The 16022-nt window shown below is 39.9% G+C and overlaps 1 protein-coding gene across 1 annotated transcript in view; it reads left to right on the top strand.

Moving 5' to 3' along the window:
* The first annotated feature begins 929 nt into the window (after positions 1 to 929).
* The window catches only part of DEG2 (DEGP protease 2), an 89257-nt gene continuing 74164 nt past the window's right edge, over positions 930 to 16022 (top strand). Inside the window, exons 1-3 of the mRNA XM_010248816.3 lie at positions 930 to 1258; positions 2013 to 2186; positions 5477 to 5530. Coding sequence (XP_010247118.1) covers positions 1064 to 1258; positions 2013 to 2186; positions 5477 to 5530 — 423 coding nt within the window. The 5' untranslated portion in view covers positions 930 to 1063. The remainder of the gene's footprint in view (positions 1259 to 2012; positions 2187 to 5476; positions 5531 to 16022) is intronic.

Consider the following 16022-nt stretch of genomic DNA (forward strand, 5'->3'; position numbering starts at 1 on the left):
GGTGAATCAAACTGTATTGATTTTATAGACTACTGCCAACACTTGTACGGACTGCTGACGTCATCTGGTGGCTGTTTGATGCTAGTAGTTGCCTTTGGGTTGGAGACCACAGACCAACAGAGAACCAATTCGAGATGCTTCTACTTGCTCTGATACCAAGTTGCAGAAACTAGAGTTTCAGGAGAGAAAAAGAAAGAAGAGAAGAAGAAGACGAATAAGAGGACGAAGAAGGAGACGGACAAAGAGAGAAAGAAGAGAGTAGTGTGTTGAAAGGTGTGTAGTTCACTGTTCATACCCTCAAAAGTTTACTTTATAATTTGAAAAAATTATAATTACAAGAAGGTCCTTATTTGGGTGCCCAAATAATGAGAGAATATAAGAAAGGAGAAAAGACCAAAACACTCATATATAACCATTCTCAACAGGTACTAATCTGGAATTTGTCCTTTTTTTATACCCTAATTCACCCTTTATTGGATTAAATAGAAGTTTTATTCCTCACACATGTCTTTACATATTATCATAAAATAATGAATAGTTAGTTCTAATGTTAGAAAAAAAGTATAGCTTTATGCACACAACTATCCATAAAAAAATGGATTCACTCCAAAAATAACTTGAGACACATGACTACATGTAAAAAAATATAAACTCCAAAAGGGATGTGAGGGCCATATTAATATTTGCAACTCAATTTATTAATTCAAATAAAAATTCGTTATAAGAACTTTTATAAAGTATATACATTAAATCTGGTTTAATTAATTATTTAAATTAAATATAATTATTAAATACAGTGAATTTCAAATAAAATGATATTTATTATAAAAAAAAACCAAAGATACATAGCTCTTGCCCCGTACTTAGTACGGGGTCATTCCTAGTAAGATATCAAGGCATTGAGGCGTCCCAACGCTTAAATCAAAAAATCTAAATTCGAGAGGATAAGGTGATATTGATTATTGACTGCCTACACTTCCTTACTATATTCGCGCTCACTCTATCGGCTCTAAACTCATCGCCTTTTATTTGTTCGTTTTAATTAACTGTTCTCATCTCTTCAATGGCGATGGGAACAGCTAGTTGCTCGTTCTCCATGTTCAGAATCACGGAAACCTGTCCTACCCCGTCATATATTTTTAACTGCCGCTTTGCCACTTTGCGGAGAACCATTTCTTTAGATATGAATAAAGACGTGCATTTGAAACGAAGAGCCTTGAAGAAAGACTGCTTTCCTACAGGGAAAGCCAGAGAAAAGGTGAACTATAAACCTCATTTTTCACTACTCATTACTCATGCTTCGCTTATATACCAATGGAGGTCTTTTATCTGATAATTTCGCGAAATGTGAATCTGGTTTTTTTTTTTTATTTGTATTATTCTTAATTATTCTCTTCGAGCATTTAGGATTATGTGTTGATTTAGTTTATAAATATTCGCACAGAATCAATACATATAAGCCAATGTTGTACTATTCTGATTCTGTGATTAACCAACAAATGATTTTTTTTTTGTTTGTTTATTGGTCAATATGCTTTTTCTTTCTGGGTTCAGCTGAGATGACGTTATTACTCAGTTATTCCCGAACTATTTTTTCCTTCATCCATCGGGGGGCTTGTAGACCACGTCAAAACGGAGTATCTTTTTCCACCGTGCTTGAACAGAAAAGTTATCATTTAGAACGGAGCTGACATTCATCATTCGCATGACAATAGAAGTTGTAAATTAAATCAAATTTATTTATTTATTTTATGTCAATAACGAAAGTGGCTTCTCAATGTTGGAACAATGTTATAGTGATTTATTGAAATGGTTTAATTATGAATAATGGAATGTCATTGGTTAATTGCATAGTAAATGCATCTCATTTGTGAAAATTCACTAGTTTTAATCATTTTTTTTTCTATTGTCAAGTTATTATTATTGTTTTTTTCTGCAATATTGCATTTTTACCAGAACAATATTTTAATTGTCTAATTTGTTCTTTTTAAAACTTGCATATGCAAGTTCAGATGGAAGGCATTTCTAGAAAGAGATTTCCTGCTAGATCAAAGAATGAAATGTCATATTTGCCTCCAAATGACAGTGGAGGAAATAAGAGTCGATCTCAACCAACAGTTTTTAAATCAATTGGCACACAGAGAAAAGACAAGAAGGGGTCTGCATATGATCTTAAAGAACAACAGGCATGATAACTGGCATCCCCTCAACAAGCTATTGTTATGCTATCTTTCCTAGTGTCTTAATGTTTCTTTATTGTTCAACAAGCAATTTTTGTGATGAGTTTATGGAACATAAATGAACTTTGTTGCCATTCACCGCATTATTTAATATATAAATAACACATGAAGTAGGAGAACAAGTTGGTTTTGATAGGCATCTTACTTTCTCTCTTTCTACCCCCTCCAACATAACAAGAATGTTTGCATTATAGTCGTTATAGAATTCTCTAAAATCACATTTGTAAACACAATTGATGATTGGTTGTTTTACTCTATTGCTCATGATATAGCTAGAGGTATATCATCTCTTACCTTCCATGTATATGATTAGACTTGAACTTTTCATTGTTTTTGAAAGGTTCAAATAATTCCAAATTGAAGTTATTTATTCACTGCATGTGTAAATAACGATTCTTATTTTATTAGAACTATGTTTACTATATTAGGATTGTTATGAGTCCCATGGCTGTATTTCTTTTTTTGATAAGTGAGAGTAGTTTTATTAATTCAAATAAAGAAAGTACAGTCAGCCTAGGAGGAGGCACGAGGTGTTACCACCCCCAAGGACTGAACCATAAGCACTAAACATACACAAGCATGAAACACAATTACAAGGTAGCCCAAAATAGATCTCTCCTTGATACCCTTTGCTTGGCTAGAGAATCAGCCATTGCATTTGCTGATCTGCTGACCCACTGAACCCTGACTGTCATATTTCTTGTCAGCCATTTAACTTTCTTTAACAGATCCCTGTAGCCCCAACAAGCTGTTTCTGGACTTGTCAGCCATCCCACTACTACCTCGGAATCCCCTTCTACTATCAAATTGTTCACTCCAAGTTGACTGGCCAGCTGTATACCTTGCACTGATGTTAGTATCTCGGCCCTTACAAAATCACCAACACCCGTTGGTCCTGAAAATAAAGACAACATGTTGCTGTCTTTGTCTCTCAGAATCCCTCCTATTCCGGATGGCCCTGGGTTACCTTGGCAGCTACCATCAAAATTCAATTTTACCACTCCATCCGGTGGGGGTTTCCATTCAACTCATGGTTTGTTCTTTGTGGATACTGTAGAAGCCACTGCTTCCCAATTTCTCCTTAAGTCATCAAAGGAGTAAACCGCCAACAAGTGTGAAGATTTCAGCCACGAGGTTGTCCTTGTCATTATGTACTCCTTGATTTCAACAAGACTTCTTTCCTTAAAAATATTCTAGCATTTCTCTCCTCCCATAACGTCCACAAGGTAGCAGCTCTGATACATTTCCACATTAGCTTCCCTCTTTTTGTCATTCTCCCAAAGGCAGACGGAGTGAACAACAACTTTACTTCGGAGAGCAAGTTCCACTTGCACCCAAATAACGAAACAACCTAGTTCCAAATATTGGCAGCAAAAGAGCACAATATCAACAAATGGTTATAGTCCTCACCCTTCACTTTACACATAAAGCACCAATTTGGGAACAAACACATATAAGGTTTCTTCTTTTGCAAATTTTCCACAATATTGATCTTACCATAATAGGCTTCCCAACAAAACACTGCTATTTTAGGGGGTATTGGCCTTGTTCAGACCTCTTTAATGGGGAAGACCTGAGAGGAGGGGTTGGAGCAAAGGGATTTAAAGAAAGATGCACAAGTGAAGGAGCCAACCGGGATTTAAAGAAAGATGCACAAGGGGGGTCCAAACACACCGAGTCTAGAAGCAACAAGAGCTCTAAAACACAAGAAAATTCTTCATCCCTTAATCCTCTTTGAAACCCAAAATCCTAGTTTAAATCCAAAGGGAGAACTGGGGGGGGGAAGGAATCATGAAATGGGCTTCTTTTTAAAGAGGAAGATGAAATAGAGAGAAGGGAAACGGTCTTTTAGGGGTTGAGTGCTCACCCAAATATCTTCCCAAAAAAGAACAGAGTTTGCAGGACAAACATCATACCTTACAAACCTGAGGAATTTAGGAAGAATGCCAGAAATAGCCTTCCAGGGTGTTGTGAGCAAAGCCCTTCAGGATACCTCTTCATCCTAGTCTGATCCAGAACAACCATGGATACTCTTCACTACTTCATGTCACAACCTCTCCCTCTCTAGGGGCCACCTCCAAAGCCACTTACCTAAAAGAGCTTTATTCTCACTCACTACATTCCCTAAGCCTAGGCCTCATTTTTTTTTTTGCTTCGACTCACCACCTCCTACCTAATCAAGTGATCTTTTTTTTCTTCCCTAGCTTCCCATAAGAAGACCCTCATCAGTTTTTCCAACCTCTTTGCCTCCCTTTTAGGAACTAAAGACTGACAGGAAGTATAATAATGTCAAGTTGGCTAAAGCTGCCTTAATCAAAGTAACTCTACCCCCCAAGGAAATATAATTTTTCTTCCAAGTTGCCAATCTTTTCTTGAAATTTTCCACCACCAGGTTTCAAAACCTACTTTCCTTTGGATTTGCACCTAAGGGAAGTCCTAGGTAGGATAAAGGCCACTGAGATCAAGTGCATTCTAAAGAGGCTGCTATAGACTCCATCTCCTCTTTGTTCAAATTTATTCCCACAACACAGCTCTTCTCAAAATTTATCTTCAAATTTGAGGCCCTCTCAAAGTGAATTATTAAATCCTTCAGACTCCTTACCTCCATCAGATCACAACTTTCACAAAAGATTATTATGTCATCTACAAATTGAAGATGGGTAACTGAAACTCTACCTATTCTCCACCCTCTTAAAGACCCAGCCCTATCCACTTCTGAGAGGAGTCTACTAAAAGCGTCGACAACTAGAGTGAATAGGAAAGGTGACATGGGATCACCTTGTCTCAAACCCCTACTAGTTGGGAAAAAAACCATTAACTACCCCATTAACTAGGAGTCCCATGGCTGTATTACCATCCAAAAGTTGATAATTGGTTGAACCCCAACTTCACCATACCAGTTACTTTTCTCTTCCTAACTGAAGAGCAATTATGACAAACTTGGTCATGTTTTTTATTTGTCCATGTGGATATATTTAATATTTCCTGTTATTATTGAATCAAGGCTGTCTTACTGAACCCCCAAAATGAATAACTATTGTTGATTGTGTGATAGCTGATTACTGTGAAGCCATTCATTTAGATGACAATTATTTGTGATTTGTCATTCCTGCAATCAATCTGGAGGGGGTGGGGGTGGGGAACTAATTTGTAGTTTGGGTCTATTGTGCACATGTCTCTTCCTTTATCAATATGTGGAGAAGCATTGAAGGTGGGAAACAATGCTGTGTTTTCAGGTTAAAGACACAGGAGATCTTCAAGATGCAGCTTTTCTTAATGCTGTTGTGAAGGTATGGCCTGGAATATATATTATAAAGATTGCTGCTTGCTGATGGCTATGAATTTTACCTGTTCTATTCCTTTCGTTTTAGTAAGTAGTTCAAAGCTGCAAAGCCATATTCCTTCACATAATTATTTTTTTTTGTAATAAATAAAAATAGAATTTATTACTCATTAAAAAGGAGAATTTATTACCACATTCCACAAACTAGCCATGAGCCATACTACTCCAAATACAGACCTCTCTATTAACGAGAAGCAACCTCCTGAACCACCACCTAAATCCCAAATATACTCAGCTACTCCAAATCAGAAAAGCAAAAACACCCACTCATCCCTTGTACATTTTAAGTGAAAGCGTTCCTTCATATAATTATGTAAGGGACCAGTATCCAATGGTGCGAAGGGGGAAATTTCTCAACTCTACTTTGGGTACCGTCACATGGGGCACAAACATGGTGGTGTGTATTACGCAACTTTGGGCCTCCTAGGCAATTTCCTACATCGAGGATGGTCCTAATCAAATGATAAGTCCAGTTTTTCCTCTTTCTTAAAGCATTGTTTGATCCTATGATGTAGGATCACTTGCTCTGATACCATGACATAGAAAATTGAATGGCCAAGGGATGAGTCTAAAAGGGTTTAATAGGTGATTCGACTAAAGACATGGATTGCTTAGGTTAGAAAAGGTCTAAAGGTTGTTCTCTTGTAAGTCTTTTTAGATCCCCTATAGCTACCTCCCCTCTCCTTCATTTCTTGTAAAGGAAGTTTAGTTTTTCCCTATTCCTCCAAAAGTCCATGCTTTTTGTTGGGAAGTATTTCATGGTTGTTTTAATACTTATGATTTGCTTCAAAAGAAAAGACCAAAGTGGTGATTATCCCCCAGCTGGTGCTTCTTATGTAAGTTGAATAGTGAGATTGCTCTTCATCTCTTAATCTCTTGTCCCTTGGCTTTATTTGGGATTGGTTTTCTTCACTTTTTGGTTGTAGATGGTCCCCTCCTGACAGATTGGAAGGGTTGTTTAACACCTTAACTCTTATGTTTTTAGTTGCACTAAAAGGAAGGGTAGGATAATGTGGAGATGTACTAGGGCAACAGTGGTCTGGATAATTTGGGAAGAAAGGAACTTAAGAATTTTGGAAGACAAAGAAAGGAGTAAGGAAGCTTTGCTAGAGGTCGTAACTTTAAGAGTGGCACATTGGGCTAAAACCTTGAATCTCTTCTCAGACTTAAGGTTGAAGACTTTTTCAGGGGTGCAATAGCTGATTCTTCTTCCAGAAGACAAAAACTTTCTGTGGAGTGGTCACCCCCAAATTGTGGTTGGAAGAAGTTGAATTTTGATGGTAGTTATGTGGGCAATCTGGGCCCCTTAGCCCTTAGGTATTGGAGGGGTAATTAGGGATGACTGGATGAGGGAGGAAACATACTTGCTTTGTATTCAGGGTCAGTTGAGCAAGGTGATGTGGTTAGATCAGAATTATTGGCAGCAGTTTATGAGGTTGAAAAAAACCAAAGAATTGGGTATCAAAAGACTGATTATTGAAAGTGACTTGAGAACAGTTGTGCATTGCGTTAAAAAAAGGGGGGAGAAGTGACTTGGCACCTAAGGAATGATTTCAGACACTTCAAATGGCTGTCAATAGATATCTTGATCCATGTTAAGAGTGTGAGGGCATTTCTGTCCTTTAGTGTTTTTTGTTTTTTTTTTGTTTTTTGTTTTTTTTTTTTGTATTTGGGCGCCTATTCAAGGGCACCTTTGATGGTCGCTGATTCGCCCTGATTTTAGGGTAATTTTGGTATAGGTTTCACGGTGGTTTGAAGTTGTTTTGGATTTTTCGGATGAAAATTGGCGAAAAATCCAGATCTGGAATTTAGGGCTTGCATTCTCGTATGGTGGATTGGTTTCTGCTAAAACCTCTTGTGTTTGAGTCGTGGTAAACCCCTGGGACTGTAGGAAGTAGTCCTGAATTTTTTAGAGCCCTAAAACTTATTTTGGGAATTTTTTTCTTCCCATATTTTTCCTAGGTTTTTTTTGCTGTAACTCGTGTCTAACCTTGTGGAAAAGGTGTTTGGGAGTTCAGCGGTTGTTGGAAGGCTGTGTAGCTGGTGAGAATTTTTTTTTTTGGAGGGGCTGTGATCAATGGATTAATACAAAGACACCCGTGTACTTACCTATGTTCTCCCGGGAGCAATGACAATGTCGGAGGACAGATTACTACTGTAAAACTTGATGGGACAAATTTTCTTGAATGGTCTTGATCAGCCAAGCTTACAATCGGTGGAAGAGGTAAACTTGGATTTATTATCGGTAAGGAAGCTAAGCTGAAGCCTGAAGTTCCACTCTATTTCAAATGGGAGCAGGATAATCTGGTGGTTATGTCATGGCTTGTATGCTCTATGCAGCCACACATCGCCTGTAACTATATGTTCCTTCCAACAGCTAAAGATATTTGGGACAAACTAATTACAACTTATTCTCAAGCAAAAAACACTGCTAGAATCTATCAATTGCGAAGAGAAGCCTGTAATATGCGATAGGGGGAGAAATCAGTGGCCATGTATTTCTCCTCCTTACAATCAATTTGGGAAGAAATTGATCATCTTGAGGCTTTGGAGTGGAAAGATCCTGTTGATGCTGAACAATATAGGAAGTACATTGAAAAACCTCGAGTTTTCGATTTTCTTCCTGGGCTGAATGCTGATTATGACTTCACTAGGCAACACATCCTTAGTGCTGATATTTTGTCACTCTCCATAGCATATTCTCTTGTATAGAATGAAGAGAGTAGGAGGAATGCTATGATGCAAGTGTCTGTAGGTGAGCACATTGCACTTGTGTCCACAAAGCCTAAGCAGAGTTTTGGTAAACATGAAGAGGTATTTTGTGAATATTGTAAGAAGCTGAAGCATACCAAGGATAGATGTTGGAAACTATATCCCCACTTGAAACCTGAGAAGTTTGAAACTAGAAAGAAAGTAAATGCTCATGTTGCTATTGCAAGTCACGATTCTCAAACTAACATGCTTGAGGGAAATCGTCCTACCCCGGTATCTACTCATGGCACCTCTGATGTGATAGAAAAATTGAGAGGCATCTTACTCCATCTTGAAAAGAGCGGGTTGCCTACATCTACTGGTTCAAATGCTTCTTCTAGTGCCTTTGCAAAAGCAGGTACTGCACTTGCATGTCATGTCCCACCCTCTAGCTCTTGGATAATTGACACAGGAACCAGTAATCATATGACTGGTATGCCTTCCTACTTTACCACTTATAGACTTTTTTCAAGGAAAGGTACGATTACCATTGCTGATGGATCCCAGACCCCAATATTGGGTTTGGGTGAAGTTAAACTTACCAATAGCCTTTCTTTGAACTCTGTACTCCATGTTCCACAATTGCATAGAAATCTCTTATCTGTTAGTTCTCTTACAAAGTCTCCTAATTGCTCTGCAACCTTCTTTCCATCTCATTGTGTCTTTCAGGACCTGAGTGTGGGGAAGACGATTGGTAGTGGACATGAAGCCAATGGAGTTTATCTTCTTGATCAGTCTCCAATGTTAGGGTTGATGTGTCAGTCAGTGTCTTGTCATGATGAGAAACTAAGTCAATTGAAATTGTGGCATCATCGTTTTGGGCATGTGCCTTTCCTTGAAGTTTTTGTTTCCTAGTTTGTTTGAGTCCTTGTCTAGTTCTGGTCTACAATGTGAAGTCTGTAAACTATCAAAGCAATGTAGAACAACCTTTTTTGCAAGTAACAAAAGAAGTAATGTTGCTTTTCATTTAATACATACTGATGTTTGGGGACCTTATTCCATTCCATGTATGGGTGGCTACAAATATTTCATTCTCTTTGTTGATGATGACTCGCAGTATACTTGGTTGTATTTGATGAAGAGCCGAGATGAAGTTCCTTCAATTGTGAAATGCTTCTTTAGTATGGTGGAGACAGTTTGAGAAGAAGATTAAGATTATTAGATCTGACAACACCAAGGAGTACTTTGAGAAGCACTTACAAACCTTCCTTGAAGAAAAAGGAGTGATTCACTAGAGTTCTTGCCCTCATACTCCCCAACAAAATGGGGTATCAGAGAGGAAAAACAGACATGTGATTGAAGTTGCCAGAGGCTTGTTATTCCAGATGCATGTTCCAACTCGGTTTTGGGGGGATGCTGCTCAAACAGCTATATATCTTATTAATAGACTTTCCTCGCGAAGCCTACATCTCCAGTCTCCTCATCAACTTCTTTTTCCTGATGAGGATACATTCCATCTTCCTCCCAAGGTTTTTGAGTGTGTTTGCTTCGTCCATGACATGAGCCCTTTTAGGCTGAAATTTGACCCAAAGTCTATCAAGTGTGTCTTCTTAGGATATTTTTTAGTCCAAAAAGGGTATCATTGTTATGACCCTTGTTCTGGAAAAAGGAATGTGTCCAAATATGTCACATTCTTTGAGTCTACTCCCTTCTTTTCTGTCTCTCGTCCTTCTCTTCAGGGGGAGGATGTTAGTGAAGATCGGACTCCCTTTTGTATGCCAATTCCTGCAACTGGTGCTGTCAATCCTTCTTCTCCTCCTCCCTGTGGTCGTAGTAGTCCTCCTCCCGTGCCTCCTCCTTTGTCTCCTCCTATTCCTCGGTCTTGGCATCAATGGTTTGTTAGATGAAGAAAGAGGACGACTCTAGAGATTGAGTGCCAATTACAATTTGACCTCTTGGACTCAGGTCATTTGGATTTTGAACCTCTTCCTGTTTCCGATGCCTGTGTTGAATCTATTATTGAGCCTCCTCTTGTAGATTCTGATATCAACCTTCCTATTGCAATTTGTAAAGCAAGATGGACATGTGCTAAGTATTCTATCTCAAACTATGTCTCTTATGATACTTTGTCACCCTCTTATTGTGCCTATGTCTCTTCTATTGCTTCTGTTTTTATCCCTCACAATGTTACTGAGGCAGTGCAGTTCCCTCATTGAAGGATGCTATGAACCAAGAAATGGAGGCACTCAAAAAAAAAAAAAACTTTTCTCTTCCAAAAGGCAAAGTTCCTGTTGGATGCAAGTGGGTTTACACAGTGAAGCATAAAGATGATGGCTCAATTAAAAGGTACAAAGCTCGACTTGTGGCAAAAGGGTACACCTAGTCTTGCTGCCCACTATTCTTGGCCCTTGTATCAAATGGATGTTAAGAACACCTTCCTTAATGAAGACCTTTAGGAAGAAGTTTACATGGAACTTCCTCCAGTAGTGAACATCCCTGGGAGTGAAGGAAAGGTTTGTCGTTTGAAGAAATCCCTTTATGGCTTTAAGTAGTCCCCTCAAGCTTGGTTTGATAGATTCAGGAAAGCTGTCTTAAAAATTGGCTTCTCACAATCACAAGTTGACCATACCCTGTTTATTAGGAGGGCAAATGGAAAAATAACTATGTTGATAGTATATGTCGATGATATTGTTACCACAGGGGACGATATCTTTGGGATTGCTGAACTGAAGTCTTTCCTTGCAACTGAATTCGAAATTAAGGATATCGGAAATCTCCGGTATTTCCTAGGGATTGAGGTAGCAAGGTCAAGGAGGGGCATTTATATTTCTCAAAGGAAATATGTCCTTGATTTGCTTCAGGAGGTAGGAAAATTGGATTGTAAACCGATTGAAACTCCAATTGGTCCCAATCATGAGCTGAGAGTTGATGATGGAGATGTTCTTGCTGACAAGGGTGTGTATCAGAGACTTGTTGGTTGCCTTCTCTACTTGTGTCTGACTAGACCAGATATATCATATGCTGTGAGTGTGGTCAGCCAATACATGTACAAGCCTAGATCATCTATATGCAAGCAGTGAATAGAATACTTGCCTATTTGAAGGGATGTCCGGGAAAGGGGATATTGTATACTAATCATGGGCATCTGAAGTTAGAGGCCTATTCTGATGCTGATTGGGCAAGTTCTATTGATGATAGGCTGTCTACTTCTGGCTATTGTACTTTGGTGGGTGGTAATTGAAAGCTGAAGTGCTGTAGTCGAAGTAGCAGAAGAGAGAAGAAGACCAAGAGACGCTGAGACTGTCGAACGAAATAACCCAGTCGACAGTACTATTATTTATATTACTGTATAGTATAATGTTATAGAAAAGACTGGAATGCCCCTGATTAGTGATGGGACATCCAGACAACTTAAAACACTAAACAAATTTAGGCCCATTAACACAGGCCCAATACATAATAACTTAAACTCAAATACAGGCTAATAAGAACTCTTATCAGCCGAACCATCAATACATAAAAAACCTTCAACCTAACACTCCCCCTCAAGCTAAGCATGGATGTCAATCATGTTTAGCTTGCCAAGAAGGTGCATGAACTTTGTTGCAGCCAACCCTTTAGTCAGTACATCTGCAATTTGCATCTCAGATGGAGTGTAAGGAATGCAGAGTTCTCCCGAGACTATTCTCTCTCTAACAAAATGTCGATCAATTTCAATATGTTTTGTCCTGTCATGTTGCACAGGGTTATTTGCAATGTTGATGGCAGCCTTGTTGTCACAATACAGTCTGAGAGGACCCTCAACTTTAATACCAAGCTCATTAAGAAGGGTCCTGAGCCATAGGAGTTCAGCAACCTCGTGAGCCATAGCTCGATATTCTGCTTCCGCACTTGATCTAGCAACTACATTCTGCTTCTTACTGCGCCATGTGACCAGGTTCCCTCCCACAAATGTACAATATCCTGAAGTTGATTTTCTGTCTCCAACAGAACCAGCCCAATCTGCATCAATATAAGCTTCAATTTCAATTCTATTGTTTTTCCTGAATAGAATTCCCTTTCCTGGGCAAGTCTTCAAGTACCTGAGAATCCTTTCAACTGCTTTCATATGGGGGATCTTTGGAGAGTGCATGAACTGACTGACAACATGCACAACATAAGCAATATCTGGCCGTGTGAGGGATAAGTATATCAGCTTCCCTACCAATTTTTGGTATCTCTCTCTATCACAGTAGTCCTCCCCTACTGATTCCTGTAGGCCATGATTCTGTTCTATTGGAGTATCTGCTGGCCTACACCCCATCATGCCTGTTTCCTCTAGGAGCTCAAGAACATACTTCCGCTGACATATGTAGATTCCCTCTCTTGACCTAGCAACTTCAATCCCAAGAAAATATCTCAAATGGCTCAAGTCTTTGATCTCAAATTCCGAAGCTAGAAACTCCTTTAGTCTTTTTATCTCTTCCAAGTCATTCCCGATAATTACCATATCATCCACATAAACAACGAGTGCAGTAAGTTTGCTATCTTGTCTCCTTATGAACAAGGTATGGTCTGCACCACTCTGAGTGTACCCCACTTTCTTCATGGCCCCACAAAGCCTCTCAAACCATGCACGGGGAGATTGCTTCAACCCATATAATGCTTTCCTCAGTTTGCACACCTTTCTACCAAAGTCATAGCCTGGTGGAGGTTCCATAAATACCTCTTCATGAAGGTCACCATTTAGGAAGGCATTCTTCACATCCAACTAATGAAGTTCCCATGAAAAATTTGCTGCTAGTGACAGTAGAACCCGAATTGTGTTGAGCTTTGCTATTGGGGCAAAGGTTTCTTTGTAGTCAATCCCTTCTTTTTGAGTAAACCCCTTTGCCACATGTCTGGCCTTGTACCTTTCAATGGACCCGTCCTCCCTGTGCTTTACAGTAAACACCCACTTGCACCCAACAGTACTCTTCCCCTCTGGCAGATCCACTAATTTCCAAGTTCTTGCTTTCATTAGGGCTTTCATCTCTTCATTCATAGCTTCTTTCCACCTTGGATCAAACACAGCTTCTGAGTACCTAGAAGGAACATGCACAGAGGAAAGAGCAGACACAAAGGAGTGATAGGCGGGAGATAAATGTGAGTAAGAAACAAAATCAGCAATGGGGTGCCGGGTGGTGCAAGAGCGGATAGGCTTACGGAGAGCAATAGGAAGATCCAAATCAGAAGTATGTGAGTTGGAATTACCTTGGATTGTAGAGACAGATTGATCCGAGTCCAACTGGTTGCTGTCATGAGGTTGGGGGCCCCTTTTTCTTCTGTTGTATGTGAGTATCTCTTTCTGTTGCCTACTGGAGCCTTCAGGAACATCTGCAGCATCAGGAGAGGTAACCGGCACAGTGGGAGCCTCACTGGGTTGACCCGGAATGCCACAACAAGGAGTAGAAGAAGAGGATGGAAGACCCGAGGCAGATAGGGGAACAAAAAAGGAGGGAGAATGATAATCCTCTTCCATCCCACTAGTCTCCCCCTGAAGAGGATTTTGAGAAGACTGAAAATAGGGTTGAGACTCAAAGAAGACCACATCTCTGGTGACATATTTTCTTTTGGAGACAGGGTCATAACACTTGTAACCCTTTTGTGTAGGAGAGTACCCCAAGAATATTCCCTTTGTAGCCTTAGGATCCAGTTTGGTCTTCTTTGGATCCTTCACATGTATGAAACATATACAGCCAAAAACCCGAGGAGGAAGGGGAAAGTTTGGAAGAGTGGGACACAATAGAGAAAGGGATTTTCATACCCAACACCTTAGATGGCATCCGATTTATCAGATATGATGCAGTAAGTACAGATTGAGACCAGTATTGCTTGGGGACTTTGTGCTGGAATAGTAAGGCTCGAGCTGTCTCCAATAGATGTCTATTCTTGCGCTCAGCAACCCCATTCTGCTGGGGGGTATTAGCACAGGATGATTGATGTAATATGCTAGCATCTTCCATGAATAAGTTCAAGGATTTTTCAAAGTATTCAGCAGCATTGCGGAAACTGACCACTCCCTGAAGTTGTATTCATCCAGCAGCACACTTGTAATTTGCAAGCTGTGCAGATTAGGGTTTTCCAGATTGGAAGACCTTGCCGCAGGTCTGTTATCCCTAGAAGAAACCTCTCCGGATATTGAAGACATCTTGACTGCAGCCTGTGTAGATGACACTGATTAAGACTAGCCGAAGCAGTTCTGAAGGTTCTGAACCAGTTCTGGAGCAGGTTCTGATTAGCCGAAGTGACCACAGCAGGTTCTGAACCAGTTCTAGAGCAGGTTCTGATTAGCTGAAGTGTTCACAGCAGGTTCTGAAGCAGTTCTGGAGCAGGTTCTGATTAGTCGAAGTGTTCACAGTAGGTTCTGATAGCTCTCAACACAGTCTCAGACTTGCCGAGACTGTCACAGTTCTGATGGCAGTTCAGTTGCAGCAGCAAGTGAGGAGTTCTGGGCTGGTAACCGACCTGGAACTAAGGGCTCTCCACTATTGTGCTATGCAGACTCCACTTGAACTTCGAGTACTGCAACCGTAAGGAGGGGCACTCTCTTTACAGCCAATACTAGGACTGATGAATCAGTCCTCAACTAGGTCTGTCCTATACAGACCTCTCTTAGCAGTCGAATAGCTGCTAACTACTAGAAACAGTCTAGTAGGACATCAGCTTCTGGGTCTTCCTTCCCTTGCGCCCTACAACCAAGGGAAACCCTAGGTTCGAACTTTGTGTTGTTCTCCTGCAACCCTAGGGTTTCACAGCAGCAACCAAGATGAAAAAAAGAAGAAGAAAGACAGCAGGAGAGAGGAGATGGCGTCGGCTGTAACCAGGAAGGTGCTCAATGCTCTGATACCATGAAAGCTGAAGTGCTGTAGTCGAAGTAGCAGAAGAGAGAAGAAGACCAAGAGATGCTGAGACTGTCGAACTGAATAACCCAGTCGACAGTACTATTATTTATATTACTGTATAGTACAATGTTACAGAAAAGACTGGAATGCCCCTGATTAGTGATGGGACACCCAGACAACTTAAAGCACTAAACAAACTTAGGCCCATTAACACAGGCCCAATACATAATAACTTAAACTCAAATACAGGCTAATAAGAACTCTTATCAGCCGAACCATCAATACATAAAAAACCTTCAACCTAACAGTAATGTTGTATCTTGGAGAAGTAAGAAGTAATCAGTTGTGGCTCGATCTAGTGTAGAGGCAGAGTACAAAGCTATGGCACATGGATTCTCAGAATTGTTGTGGTTGAAGAACTTGTTGACAAAAATGGGAGTGCAAATTGATACTCCAATGATATTATATTGTGACAATCAAGCTGCCATAAACATAGCCCACAACCCTGTTCAACATGATCGTACAAAGAATATTGAGGTTGATCGACATTTCATTAGAGAAAGAGTTGCCAGTGGAGAGACTTTTCTACCTTATGTGAGGTCTGAAGACCAGTTGGCTGATTGTCTTACTAAAGGTGTTCCCAAATCAAAGCTCGACAACAATTTGAACAAGCTGGGCATGATAAATATCTATGCTCAGCTTGAGGGGGAGTGTTAAGAGTGTGAGGGCATCTCTATCCTTTTGTGTTAGTAGAAAGCTTGCTGAATTAAAAAATATGAAATAAAAGGAGTTTCTTGAAGAAAGAAGGAAGAGAGAAGGAGAAGAAGAGAAGAAGAGAAGTTGAAAAGAAAGGAGAGCAATAATCTGGCCATCCCTTCACTTATT

The sequence above is a fragment of the Nelumbo nucifera genome, chromosome 3 (genome assembly GCF_055504915.1).
Source record: "Nelumbo nucifera cultivar China Antique chromosome 3, China Antique-T2T, whole genome shotgun sequence".
Lineage (NCBI taxonomy): Eukaryota > Viridiplantae > Streptophyta > Magnoliopsida > Proteales > Nelumbonaceae > Nelumbo > Nelumbo nucifera.